This window comes from Natator depressus, chromosome 7 (genome assembly GCF_965152275.1).
Source record: "Natator depressus isolate rNatDep1 chromosome 7, rNatDep2.hap1, whole genome shotgun sequence".
NCBI classification, from domain to species: domain Eukaryota; kingdom Metazoa; phylum Chordata; order Testudines; family Cheloniidae; genus Natator; species Natator depressus.
In genome coordinates, this window is record NC_134240.1 from 116,472,090 (window position 1) to 116,486,921 (window position 14,832).

Consider the following 14,832-nt stretch of genomic DNA (forward strand, 5'->3'; position numbering starts at 1 on the left):
TCAGGTCAGAAAAACTCCTTCTCCTAAAATCATCCTAAAATGAGTCTCAATATTGCAAACAGAGTAAGTAAATAAGGCAAGGTTTGTTAGATTATCTTTTGTTTTTAGCTTGTGAATTTTCCCTGTGCTAAGAGGGAAGTTTATCCCTGTTTTCTGTAACTTTAAAGTTTTGCCTAGAGGGGAATCCTCTGTGTTTTGAATCTGATTACCCTGTAAAGGTACCTTCCATCCTGATTTTACAGAGGTGCTTCTTTTACTTTTTTTTTCTTTATAATAAAGTTCTGTTTTTAAGACTCTGATTGGGGTTTTTAGTGTCCTAAGAACCCAAGGGTCTGGTCTGTGTTCATCTGGTTTACCTATTTGGTTGGTAGATTATTCTCAAGCCTCCCCAGGAAAGGGAGTGAAGGGGTTTGGGAGGATATTTTAGGGAAACAGGAACCCCAAGTGGTCCTTTTCCTGAATCTTTGTCTAACTCACTTGGTGGTGGCAGCAGTGCCCATCCAAGGACAAGGAAGGATTTGTGCCTTGGGGAAGTTTTAACCTAAGCTGGTAGAAATAAGCTTAGGGGGTCTTCGATGCTGGTCCCCACATCTGTACCCTAGAGTTCAGAGTGGGGAGGGAACCCTGACACCAACAAAGGCTGTGTTTAACTGCCTTCTTTCTGATCCAGCAAATGGACAGTGTGAATGCTGCTGACTGGGTGGAAAAGGAAGCAGGGAAATAATTCTGGTGGCCAGATGAGATGTTGATCAGAAAAAGCCAGAGTTAGAGAAGGGTGGGAAGCCTGGAATTGATTCAGAGAATCTAGCACCAGATTCAAAACCTCAAACCTAAGAGATCCAGGGAGGTGTCATGCAGGCAGGCCCCAGGAAACCTATCCTCTCCACACAGCTTTCCCAATAGACATCTATCCAAATGTGCACTGTTCTTACTACAGTCAAGCCATTAAGGCTGCCACCTGTTTTGAATTTTGTTTTAGACCTTTAAGACCCACCTAGAGTCAGGCCATGATCTATCAGTCGGGCGTTAGGTATATGTACAGCACTGTAGCAGTAGCACACTGGCAATTCTGGCGGGCTTTTGTCACTGGGGTGGATGCCCATGAGGCGAGGACAGTACCACCCAAATCATTCACACTTGTGACCTGAGCCAGGTCTGAAGGCTGGTAGCCACAAGTGGTGCTCCCCCAGCTGCACCAGCTCGCCCTCCGTAACACCAGTCACCCGTCTGCAGTACTTTAAATCATCTGTAGCGATGCTTTTGATTGGTGGCATATGTGTACGCCCACGCCGCGGCTCATTCCTGTTTGTATTGGAGCCTCAGTGGTATTGTCAACCCTCACGCTGCGTGAATGTTCAGGAACCTTGCCCACAGATTGCTCCCTCACGCAGATGAATAATGACCACTGGAGGGCTCAGCATTTTTGCACCTGTGGCTCAGGCCTAAACAGGAGCAGGATTAATTTATGGTAATTCTGGACAACAGGCTGCAGCCCATTCATCCCTACGCCTCAGCCAAAAACAAAACAGAACAACCCACACATATGAGGCTAAGTAAAATATACCAATATTCTGTGGCCAGCAGTAAAAGGGCTGTTGGTAACCTGGCTCTAATCCCAGCATTATAACAAGAACGTTGAGCGACACTGAATTTAACTAGTCAGAGACACATCATCACACAGACATGTCATCACACTGAACTTAACTTTGTCATCACCTAGAGCTGCAGATCCACAAAGGAATGAGACAGGCTCAGAAGACAAAACGCGTTTATAATAAAGTATTGTGTAATAATGATGCTTATCCTTCATGAAAGTAACTTTCTTGAAGCCAGAATATCAAAGCAGAATGTTTCACTTAGCCTTAGCTAGATAGCAGCCAAAACACAGATTTCTCGGTATTTTATCTGGCTCTGTGTGACTGTTCTGTGTGTGTATGCACGTGTTGTGTTTCAGAGTATGTACATAAGCATGTGCTAGCGTGGTTGTGTGTGAGCAACTGCTTCACATGTGTTTGTCGCCTCTGTTTATTGTGTATGTGTCTGCTGATGAGCACACAACTTTCTGTATCTGTTGTATGTAATAATTTGTGCAAGCTGTGTGTCTGGTCTGACTACAGTGTGACTGCTTTATGTAACAGAGGCAAATGTGCATGGGGGCATGCACACACGCACAGACACAGAGTCATGCGGACACGCAATCACATGCACACTGTTTTGTGTGTGCATGTATGAGTGACTGAGTGTGTCCGTCTCTCTGATTTGGTGTAATTTGTCATTTATGTTTGGGGTAGCCATCACATCAGCATCAGGCTGTTGTGTGTTGTCTTACACACACATCCTGCAAGGGGCGTTATCAAGAGTTGCACGAGGCTTGAGGGAGAGGCACAGAGAGTAAGCTCCTTTATTTTCTTCTGCCTATATGCTTCCATCCCATGGAAAACTCACAGCATGGGGGATGATAGAAGGTGGAGAGAGAGAAGGACGAGGAGTGTGCTACTCAAAGGGGGAAAGGGAGGAAGGCAGGGGTTAGGAATGGGGAAAGGAGTCCTACATCACTCCCGCCACACTTCTTAGACCATAGGGTGTGGAAGGAGTGACCACCATCACAAAGCAGAGATGCCAAGGCACTGTCAGAATGGGAAAGCCAGGATTCATCCAGATAACGAACACAATTGAGCACATAGCATCAGATCAACACATTATTTTGGTTGCAATATTTTTTACTCCTATCGAATACAGCTGGCACTTCCCTCTCCAACCACTCAGGTGTCCAGTACAAATCAGTGGCCTGGTAGAGTGGGTCTGTATGTCAAGGTTGAACAGAACTCTATAGGAAGCTGTAGGAATAGCTACACTTCAAACAACTGATTGCCTCTTGGAGGTGATCCTTACTCCTGATGGGGATGTGCCCTGGAGTGAGACCATGGAGCAATGGTTAGACAGATGTCACTACAAAGGTACATGGCTAGGGGTGGTGGATGCACAGTATCTGTTTAGAGAGTTATTTCCAGTCCATGCTGTGTGGATATTCTAAAGATCTCCTCTCTTGTAGCTCCCCTGGTGGACCTCACGCCCAGTCACAGTGGTTCGGCCATGCTGATGCTGCTATCTGTGGTGTTTGTGGGATTAGCCGTTTTTGTAATTTACAAGTTCAAAAGGTACGACCTCCCCCTCTCCCTCCCTCCCCTCTTGTCGTCTACGGACTCAGGTCTAAAAAGTATGACGAGACGTGATCCATAGCGTACACGACAATGATGGTTTCTGTTAATGTTTTAGGAAGATTCCGGGCATTAATGTATATGCACAGATGCAGAATGAGAAAGATCAAGAGATGGTCAGTCCAGTCAGTCAAAGGGAAATCATGCCTAATGTCCCTCAAAGTGAACTGATGAGCCCTGAGCAACTAGTAGATGAGAAGTTGGATACCCGGCCCATAGGTAAATAACTTCCAGCAGCCAACAGCTGGTCAGATTCTAAGATCTAATTGGCTAGACTTATTCTGAACCTTCCCACCACCCCTCCCAGAGCACTCCCCCTCCCACTGCTGTGTTAACATCTCTAAAAGGCCCCAAGCTAACTCCTCCTCCCCCTCACCTCCCTATGATGAAAAAGAAATTTAACAACCTGAGTCTTTGCCCGTGTAGTTTTCTGTGTAGTCCTCTCTCCTCCTGAAAAACTCTGTAATCATGTCATCACTAACGTGCTGTCAGAGAAATGTCATCTCGTTTCTGACACCTGTGTAATTCTGGGGCAAGCACTAGATTGAATGCATAAAATGAGGTCCCTTTTTTCCAGTACACGGGGGCAGGAGGGAGACTTGATAAGTACAGCTTAAAAGCTCAGTCTGAAATGATGTGTTTGGTGCCATGGCACATGAGCTACTCCTAACTGCCGGCCAAATCATGAAACCACCACAGCCGGCCCCTTGGGGAGCATTGCAAAATATGGATCTCTGTATTGGCCAGCAGGGTTCACCTTCACACAAACTTCTCTCCGAGGAGGAATAAACAGCAGTGATGGTTGACTGATGATGTTGGGAATGTACAAACAGGCTTTAGTTAGAACCATATTTAACACAGTAGGACTATCCATCTCTCAGTTACTCTGGTGCAATCCCTATTAACTTCAATGCAGGGTAATGGGATATAAGAATAAGACTAGAAATCAGCACCTATAAAAATACCCCCTTTGTTTCACAACATTAAGGGGAAGATTTCTGGCCATGACTCAGGATGTGCTCAAATCCATTCCTGTTCAGCAAAGTACTTATGCAAGTGCTTAGTTTACATGCTTAAGTCTCACTGAGGACAAAAGGACATAGGGCCATGCTTAAGCCCTTTGCTGAACTGGGGGCCTAGATGAATGTGGGAAGAATTTAAATTGAACTCTTCCCTTTGATCAGTGAGGTTGACAGTTTCTGCTGAAACAGGTGTCTACAGATATTCGGAGCAGTGTTGCATGTGGCTTGTAAAGTGACACTCCTGCAATCCTTGGCCTAAGGCGTAGACCCACTGAGGTCCCTGAGACTCCTTGCATGACTAAGAATGACTCTTGTGACTAAGAGCTAGAGAATGGGCCCCAGTTTTAGGGGAGCATGCATTTTTAGCTGCCTGGCCTTGAGCAGAGACGAGTTATGTTTTAACAGACAGAGTCCAGCTGCTCCAGTGGCCCAAAGGAAATTTAAAACTGAGCAGTCCCCTCGTGAATGGGAACCTTCATTTGGAGAAGGCCTCGCATAGGGGCCACCGCACAGAGATTAAGGGGAGAGGGAATGTGATTCTGGCCAGTGGAGTGACCTGGGAGCTGGCTCGATTCAGGGCAGCACCTAGGCTGCTCTGTCTTGTGCTGGGGGCCAGTTTGACCCCTCCCCCCCCCCCCCCGGATCAAGGAAGAGGACAGGCAGCAACAAACCAACTATGCGTTTCCTCTACAGGTGAGCTGGGGATGTAGCCATACAGCGTTACTAGGTCTAGCTAGAGCAGCTTGTGTCTCTTACGTAAGTCAGAATTTTGCGGTGGTACTTTCCCAGTTCCAGCCTGAGCTGTTGGCTGCTGTATGACTAATGCACCACAGATGCATTTTAAATATTGCCCTGCCTGAGACTTTGTGGAACCCTGTGGAGGTCCATGGGGTTACTGGGGAAGGATTAATACATGATCCGAAAGAAACAACCCAACAAGCCCCTCTAGGTATGTCTACACTGCCCCCCAGGAGGTGCGCCTCCCAGCCCAGGTCGGCAGCCTGCTCGAGCCAGCATGCTAAGAAATCGCAGCGTGGTCGCTGTGACACAGGCAGCCACTCGAGCTCAAACCCAAGGGATCAAGTGGACTTGGATTCGAGCAGCTAGCCTGAGCCCTTTCCAGTGGCACGGTAGCCGCACGGCTATTTTTAGCACGCTAGCTGGAGCAGAGCGAAAGCAAGGCTGTCGACCCAGCTGGGACTCTCACTGCCCAGCTGCAGTGGAGACATACCCTAAAATCCTGTCAGCAAGAAGAACAAGCAAACCAGATTGGAGCGCTCTGGTGACAGGAATAGGTCTAGAGTTGTGTGTGAGGGGACCATAAAGCACAAAGATTCATAGGGTGGGATTCACAAGGGAGACTTAGGTATAGGCAGGCCCTTTGTCCTGGTTTTAAACCAGACTGTCCTCTTCTTAGTTTGTTGCCCCCGGTATGGAGATAAAACCGGACGTGGTTTTGGCCGGTATCGGACGGGGGATGCCCTTTTGAAGAGCCCACATTGTGAAGTGCTGGAATGTCTGGTATGCTGGGAAGGCAGCAGTGGCCACCCAGCTGCCACTGGCATTCACAAAACTACTGCGCTCAACTGCTGCCTGGCCCAGCGGGCTCCTAAAGCACCTACGTGGCTGCCGTTAAAAGTCTCTCAGGCACCTCATTCTCTGTGGCCAAAGTCCTGACACAGCTCAGAGCCTAACTCACTCCTCAGCCCCAGCAGGATTCGCAGGCACGGCGTTTCCCCGCCTGTCTTGCCTTTGAGGCCCAATCCAGTAGATGTGCTCTGAGCAGGCCTAAACCCACACAAAATGGCTGGAGGAGGTGGTGGTGCACCCCTTCCCCCATAACGTTTAGCCTAGTGGTTAGAGCAGCCCTCATGTGAGTGACTCGTGTTCAGTTCCTCCCATCCCTCCCATTTGAACTTGGGTCTTCCACCACAATGCCCTAGCCCCAGACAGCTCCAGCAGGAGAGACTGAGAGCACCTTTCCCCAGAATACCCCCATCGCCAGAGGGCGAGGGTGCTCTCCAGAGAGGTGGGAGACCCCAGCTCCACATCAGGCAGAAGGGGGGAAACTAAACCTGACTCTCCCACATCCTAATCACTGGGCTAGAGCTCCTACGAGGGCAGAGCCTCCTCGGTTTTTCTTGAAAAAGGACGAATCTGCCATAGGCACCTAACTCCAGGAGAGGGCTCATGGCTGCGATTGGTGCCTCCCTCCAGCCTTGAATTAGATGCACAAGTCCCCTTGAAGGGCAAGTTTAGGTCACACCCCTCTCCTCAGCATTTCTTATTGGCTAGCTTGGGAGGCTCAGTGGGCGCTGGCTTTTGTGAAGCCCATTCTTGGGCATCTGTCTCCTCAAGCATATAGGGAGCATGGGTGCCTAATGCAGGGTGGCGCCCCTTGCGAATCTTATTTTCACCCTTACTTGTCCTGTGTGATAATCCCAGGTCTTTCTGGAGTTCAGCATTTTTTTTCAGGGCATTTTCCTTCAGGGAAACCGAGCAATAGACACAGTGGGATGTTTCTTGTCGGTGTGGGGTTTGTTTTGAAGCAGTTTTTTCCCCTCTGCAAGCAGAGACTAACATTCATGCCCTGTGCCTTTAGGAAATCCAAAGGCTGGGGGCGTTGGGTCCCACGCACGCCTCCATAGCCTAGAGCACAGTAGCTACTTGTCGCAGCAAACCCTTCTTTTGCAAAGGCAAATCATACAGTGGGTTGTCAAGTCTCCGACACCTTTTCATATCAGATGCCAGTACATGAGTCAGTGTTCTACATTATCTCGTAGAAACAGTTTCCCGCATCCTCCCTTCCCTTCCCTTCCCTCCATCACTTCTTTTCAACGTGGGTGAATCATCTTTGTAGAAAGAAGAACAAGACGTTCCATTCAACCTTCTTAAGTGGCAAGAGAACATTTCGGGGCAGATGATGTCAGGCTGGACCAAATAAACCCTCACACCAAATGGCGAGACGCCGTAAAATCTTTCATTCTCTGGAAACACTTGTGTTATTCAGCTAACTCTTGCTTTTGTTTTTCTTTTTCTTTGCCACAGGAAGTATGTCCATAGCTGCTGAGGCTCAAAGCACAAAAGAAATCCCTACCTATGTAAATGTTTGAACCAAGGACACCAGAACATGTGTATATAGATATAGATATATATATAGATATATATATAAAAGAAAAACTCACTGCATTTGGACTTTTTAATTCTTCAGACGACAAAAGGTTTTTAGCTTTAATCCTGTGCATGTGGACATTATACCCAGACTGTGGTTGGAATTGCAGTGTACAGGTGCTCTATTTTAATAGGGGGAAAGGAAATGACCTGTTGCCCCCATAGCCCTTCCCCTCCCCCACAGCTCACTTTCCTCTCTTTTCTGATCAATCTCTTATTTGTAGAAAGTTCATAATGATAGTGGCCAGCAATGTGCATGGGGTCTTTTTGAGGGGTCAGGGGTGGGAAGGTGGTGAGGGAATAAGGGTATTTGGCTTTAGATTTAACTGCTTCTTTAGCATTGCAGGCTGTGGGTGAGATAGCTACCCCCAGCCAACTTTCACGAGCCACACAGAAATACACAGGAGTAGACACGGCAATGTTTCTGGGCTGGTTTGGTTTTTGCCTTCGTTCGAACCTTCACCTTCTCCATCCTTTGTTCTGCTGCTTGTGACGGCTCGTAGCTCCCTGCAGCGAAGCCAGGAAATCAGCCCCTAAGCTGCAATGCCAGATGCTTTCTTAAAAAAGACTGTTTAGCCCATTCACACTGAGGCACCTGCCCAAGTGGCATGATCCAGAGGCACCTCCCCCGCCATGCAGGCCACCCAATCTCACGGCATGGCACGATGTGGTATGAGCTTCTACTGCCCGCAGTCCTGCCCTGCAAATATCCTGACCCCAGCTGCCTCCCACTACCCCTCCTGGACTTCATTCTCCATCGTGTGTGCAGTCATTTAGACCAGTGCAGAGTGGGGTAAAATGCTGCCCGATCACCCTGGTAATGGTTTCATGCCCACTTTGCATGGTCTAAATGACTACACAGCAAAAGTGGATTCAGACCCCCACCCGCACACCCGGCCGCTCAGCAGCGTGAATTTCCTGCTTCTGGGTCAAGGGCTTGGCTCTCGCTCATAGCAGATCCTCCACCCCAGCCTCAACCCCCTGGCAACCTGTCCGGTCCCTCTCCTTCCTCAGGTGCCTCACTGCTGTATGTCTGAGTGCGTGGCCAACCAGCACTGCCTCGCCATCTCCCAAGGGCCCGGCGGCCGTTCCTCACGCTACAGCATGTAGCTAGATCAAGCACATTCCAACTATATTTCCAAGCCCTTAACACCCCGGTTAAATATGTCCATTAGCCTGGCTCTTGGCCCTATGTAAGGTAATTGGCTGGCCACAGTATGTCTGCTCACCACTTCCAGCAGGGACTTTTAGCGTCTAGACTGTAACACCCTGCCACATCTGCTCAGCCCAAATAAAGATTTTAGGATTGGGCCCCTCGTGTTCCCTATGGAGACCAGTGCCGCCTCAGACCCATGTGGGGGCTGGGTTCAAAGTCTGCTGAAATCCAAATTACCCAAAGGCACAGCCCTTGGAACAGCCCCGGGAGGGACGGGAACGCAGATACAGCACGCACGAGGGAGCAAACATCAGGAACGGCCCGTGGCTCTGAAAAAAAGGGGATGCCAACAGGGAAAAGGTCAATCCCACCCTCACCCACCGGGCGCCCTCGCTGCCTTTTTATCCTTTCTGTGGAGCTACAGGATTCCACTGGCCACAGGCTTTGACATCAACTCACTATTGTAGTTGCAACTACTGCTTTAAGCAAGGTAGGAAAGGTTTTTTTTGCAGTCACTGTATAATAGCCCCCAGGATTCTAACTGGCCCTTGAAGTCTGGCATTAGCCAACTTATTTTTATAAGCAGCCACTTAAAAAGTTTTCTTATAGTATGGGAACTACTGCTGATTTTAAAAGGACTTTTTTGATGTATTTTTCTCTTGGTTAAAGATAATGTAGTGTTCTGTACAATTGCTATTGTTTTTTGCTTTTACAGTCATATTTATTAAACAGATTGTCTCAAAAGGACTGCGTGTGTGTGTGTTTGTTGCTCATTTAACTCACAGGCCCCATCGCAAGGGAGGGGCTGCAGTTTGCTAGAAAACCTCCCCCCCCACCCCGTGACACCACCTCTTCCTAGCTCTTAGCACTTGTCATCCATAGATGGCAAAGCACTTTACAAGTCAGACAAGCACAATTATCCCCTTTTGGCAGAGAAACTGAGGCACACAGAGGTGAAGTAATCTGCCCAAGGTCTCCAAGTAGGCCAGTGGCAGAGCTGTGAATAGGTCTCTTGAGGCCCAGCCCAATGCCCTCTCCCCAACCACGCTGGCTTACAACAATAGCAGCATCTTACACGGGGAGGATCTCAAAGCAATTTACAAAAATTACTCAATTAAGACTTGCAATATGCCTGAAAGGTAAGTGGCTTGCGATTGTCTCCATTTTAAATATGAAAAACCCGAGGCACAGTTAGGTTGAGCTGTCTGCCAGATCACCGAGGAAGTCAGTGACTACATCGGGCACCGAATCCTGCCTGAGGCACAAGAAGTTAATTGCCAGTCTCTGATGTAGCCACTAGACCCTCCTTCCTCTGGTAGCCCATGCTTAGTCTGGCTGGCTGTCCCGCTCTAGTGGCTGGGTCACAGAACTACAGGAGTTTGTACAGCCTTTGTGCGGAGAAAGCTGGGCCTTTTAGCTCAGAAAGCAGAGGGTTAGGTTGGACATCCAAAATGGCCCAGGTTTCATCCTCGCTGCCAATGACCCGCCCAGAGGGCACACTGTTAAATTAACAACAATTTGATATAAATGTACTTATTAGAGGGGCGTTTCACTTCCTGGACAAATTGCCATTTGGCAAATTACATTCTGCCTTACCGAAAAAAATCCAGGTTCAATTGGCCACAGTGTCCTTCCTCTACTGAACTTCTGTTGAATGTTGCCGAGCTATTAAACAGCTGCTGTACACGCCCCCCGACACAGCACTGGACAACGTGATTCTTGTGTGCCTAGATCGAGCGTGATCTGACACCTAAATGGACAGATGTTTTGGCTGAATAGGGGCAACAGGATTAAGCCCAGGGCTTGGAAAGTCTCTTAAAATATACTGTCAGCTCTTTCTACTCTGTAATCGCTTCGGCACAGGGACCATCTTTCTGTTCTGTGTTTGCACGGTGGCTACCGCAAAGAGGTCCCGGTCCAGGAATGGGGCTCCTAGAGGCTGCAGCAGTACAAATAATCATCATTCAGAATTCTTTGACCGTATGAGGACATCATTGTGTCTAGTGGGAATGAGGGAAATAAATAGTCATAGGTAGAAAAAAGCAGGGAGGGAAAGATGCAGTTAAACAGTAGGAGGACGTATTTTCTAAGTATGGTCTTCAGCCTTCCAAACTCCCAGAGTCCTATGGGGATTGGGTTGGATACAATGACTATGCAGGGGCCCTTAATTTAGCCTCTCCATCCCTAGTGAATAAAGCACTTTTTAGGCACCTAACGCCTTGTGAAATCAATTACATCTATGGGAGTTAGGCACCTAAATACCTTTGAGGCTCTGGGAATTACACACTCGCTTAACTTTGTCTATGCCTACGTCTAATTGACTTAATTGCTTTGCTGGACAGGAATAGTCTTAAGTACTTGCTTAAATATTTTGGGGATGTGAGGCAAGAACTTCCAATGACCCCCAAACAAACCTCTCAATTCACATACCGAGAATTGCTGACAGTTGCAGTCATGCTGCTACCCATAGATCATAACTAGCGATTAGCATTTTAATCAGTGTGCGGCTGTCTCTAAGTGAATGGGTGGAATATTATCCCTTCATTATTAGTATCTCTCATGCCATTTGGTGTTTAGAACATTACCTACTTTTGCAAGCCACATGCTAAATGGTGTAAAACAAACACACACAATGGTTTCCCTTCAGCTAATGAGATGCTGTCACTGCCTGGCCTCATGAAACGGAACAACAAAGTATGTGAATAGATAACACTTCAGTTACAATAGATACCTTGAGATTAGAGTGCTGGGACAAATCCTGCCCCGATACTCATAAGAAAAAAGACTTACATCAAATTGGTTTCTGCTTGATAAGATCAAAGTGTTATCACACACCAAGCCCACAACTGTTGTGAAATATTTCACATGATGCTCTGATGAAGTGGGTTCTAGCCCAGGGAAGCTTATGCCCAAATAAATTTGTTAGTCTGTAAGGTGCCACAAGGACTCCTCGTTGTTTTTGCTGATACAGACTAACACGGCTGCCACTAACGCGAGTGTTTCCTTTTCTATTGGGACAACGCAGTTACCTGTTACGTTTCAGCACCCTGAAAGCAGGACCTACAGGAATGATTTAAGTCAAGTGTTTGCACTGCTAGAATTTAAAACTTTAGCTGTATTGTGGTAGAGGCTATAGGCCCCAACAGAGAGCTGGGCTCCACTGTGCTAGGCGCTCCACATTAATAGGGTGACCAGATGTCCTGACTTTATAGGGACAGTCCCGATTTTTGGGTCTTTTTCTTATATAGGCTCCTATTACCCCTCACCCCTTGTCCCGATTTTTCACATTTCCTGTCTGGTCATCCTACACAATAACCTAGTACGAGACAGTCCCTGTCCCAATGAGCATGCCATCTTACTAGATAAAACAAATGGGCTGAAAGCAATTATTAGCCCCCTTTTACAGCCTGGGAACAGCGGTACAGCAAGATTACAGGTAACAGTTACAAAACCCAACTATGTGATTAGATGCCTAAGGGCCAAATTATTAACGGTATCTTGGCACCTAAGTATGCAGATACCTAGCTACACAGATGCTGTTGACAATCCTACGGGCAGCTAGCTGCATCTTTAGATCCCTAGACACCTTTAAAAAACAAAACAAAACCATGCCCTAAGGCTCAAAGTCAAAAATGTCTTAGGTTTCTAACTCACTTTGGAGGCTTGGAATCCTAAATCAAAGTGGATGTGAAACTTATATCCTACTTACTGCATCTTCAGCAGTATCTGGGTACTTAGCCACAAGGTACCCTATTCTTCCTTTCTGAGGATTAGCTCTTTTTCATGCTAATATTTGCGATGGTGCTGAACCAAAACACCAGCGCCCAACGTTCTGATCTACAGGCAGGGGAGGGTGCTGAATCTGACCCTGACGGAACGAAGAGGCGCCCCAGATGTGAGCTCTCTCCTTGCTTTGGGGTGGTTCCAACAGATAGTGGACAACAGCGTTCCTTTATGCAGCAGCAGCAGTTGTGCTGGCTCATCCCTTTTGCTTTCAGGCAGGGAAAGCCCGGACAGCGACACCAGGCATCGATCCAAACTCCAAGTAACAGGAGATCCCTGTTCTTCAGTAAGGGACAATATACAGCGGCATTGCCTAGAGCAGCCCCGAACGCTCCAAACAAAGCACTGGATGCTGGTTCTATCTGGCCACCCTGCTCTTTATTTCTCCTTTGAGCCCCTAATTTTTCTGAGGCCTTGTGTGCAGCCATACGCTTGACACATGGTTTGGGCCAGCAAGCTGGGTGGTGACCCTCACCTCCCAGCACCTCCTCTCATAGGCAATAACTACTGTCATGTTTCAGAAGGAGAGCGACTACCGACAGCACACAGGCTGCTGGCGATTTGGTCTGCCTTTATCCGCGCCTTGGCGTGAAAGAGCCTTCTGAGGACGGATACAATCCGCAAAGGCGTCTACCTGGAAGAAGCGCAGTTCAGATGAGATGCCGCTCTAGGGTGGTTACAGAATGCTTATGTTCCAGCCCAGAGGTTGCTGCATTTCAGCAGTGGCAAAGTGAGTTCTAGTTTGCCACACATACCCGCCTGCAAGATGTTTTGCCAATACCTAAACAAGTGGCTTAGAGCAGAGGCTTGCGAGCCGCAAATAGCTCTTCACTCTGTCACCTGTGGCTCTTTGCAGCCCATGCTATTAAAACCCTGTGTGATTTAATTAGTAACCAATCAGGTTGCTTGTATGATGTTATTAGTGCAAGTTGATAAATTAATTGATTAAGTCATTCACTTATTTGCGGTGAGAATCCTAGCTATAAAATATATAGCACGATAGTAACAAGCAACGCTTTCGCACGACTGTGGCTCTTTTGGGTAACGTTGAGCGCTAATTTGGCTCCCGAATCACTGCGGTGTTTGCATCAATGGATTCGCGATTGTGTATCAGAGGGGAGAGCGATCTGAACCTGGCCTCCAGGACAATCCCTTCCTTTCAGAATGCGTTGCGTTGAATGACACTGAAATCTGCCCTTCTTGTGAGATGGGTAGACTGTTAATGCTGCAGGCTGAGGGAGCAAGCGTTTGTAAAGAGCTGTGGGATGCTGCTTTGATGCAAGGCACTGAGAACACATTTGTTAAAAAGCACTATTCACTATTAGGAAAGCAAACATCATGGTGATGCAGGGCAGAGGAGCCTGAGCTGCCCCAGGTTTTGTTTGGCTCCGTGGACTCCAACACACCTGCTTTGGAAAGATTCTGATTACTCCCTGATGCGCTACCTCGGGGGCAGGTCTATACTGCTGCTTACGTTGATCTAATTTACGTGGCTCGGGGGTGTGAAAAAAAAGCCTGAAAGATGCAAAGTTTTGTGCTGTCCGCACCGGCGCTATCTGGACAGGAGACGCCCTCCCACCAGCATAGTGAGTCTTTACCAGACGGGCTACAGCAGTGCAGCTCGCCCTAGGCACTTTGTTGGCCTTCATCACCTTTCATTCATTAATGGGATTTTTACTCCTACAAAGCTTTCCCTCGCGGGTAGGGGAGGATTTGTCCCATTTTATGGATAGGAACTAAGGCCCAGCTTACATTAAGGGAGTGACCCAAATTCACACATGAAATCTCTGGGTGAGCTAAGCCTTGAACCCAGGTCTGTTTGAGTCCTAGGCCAGGTATCCATTCGAACAGTCTGCCTACCTTTGGTTCCCTGAATGAAGGGAAGTGGGAAATGCAGCTACTGCCATTTAAGGGCCAACCTAATGAACAATAATTCCTCGTCCATCTATTAGATTTTAGGGAAGGTTTAATAGGGCAGAAATGCCAGCGCCTGCAGGTCCCCACAAACAGCCCAGCTCCTGCAAGACTAAAGCCCTATCCCTCCTCCATTCTCACCTCCAGACTGGCCCTTCACATAGGGTGACCAGACAGCAAGTGTGAAAAATTGGGACAGGGGTTGGGGGGCAATAGGCGCCTATCTAAGACAAAGCTCCAAATATCGGGACTGTCCCTATAAAATCAGGACATCTGGTCACCCTACTTTAACAGGGAGGAGGTGCTGTGATGGGAAGAGCCTGGATTCAGCCGGTGGAGCATGCAGATACAACCAGGGGATGCGGATAAGATTTTCAATGTTATGCCCTGGCAACTGTCCAGCTGTCTGCAAGCCTGCCTGTAAAGATAGTGGGCCTGATTCTCGGCCCCTCAGTTTGTGCACTGAGATGAAGGAAGGAGGGGAGGGGTGCTCTGTGTTTTAGGGCCATGTAGGGGCTTTTCTGCTTTCCCCTGGTGTACGTTAGAGCAACCTCAGGGTGACTCTAAT

At 47.9% G+C, this 14,832-nt stretch overlaps 1 protein-coding gene across 2 annotated transcripts in view; it reads left to right on the forward strand.

Moving 5' to 3' along the window:
* Positions 1 to 9,251, forward strand: part of LOC141991179 (VPS10 domain-containing receptor SorCS1) — a 400,215-nt gene extending 390,964 nt beyond the window's left edge. Inside the window, exons 25-26 of one of the 2 annotated variants that reach the window (XM_074959393.1) lie at positions 3,053 to 3,158; positions 7,289 to 9,251. In XM_074959393.1, the coding sequence (XP_074815494.1) occupies positions 3,053 to 3,158; positions 7,289 to 7,310 (128 nt within the window). In that variant the 3' untranslated portion in view covers positions 7,311 to 9,251. Of the gene's footprint in view, positions 1 to 3,052; positions 3,159 to 3,276; positions 3,598 to 7,288 lie in introns of those variants that run through there. The other variant, XM_074959392.1, reaches the window with a different exon arrangement.
* The last annotated feature ends 5,581 nt before the right edge of the window (positions 9,252 to 14,832 follow it).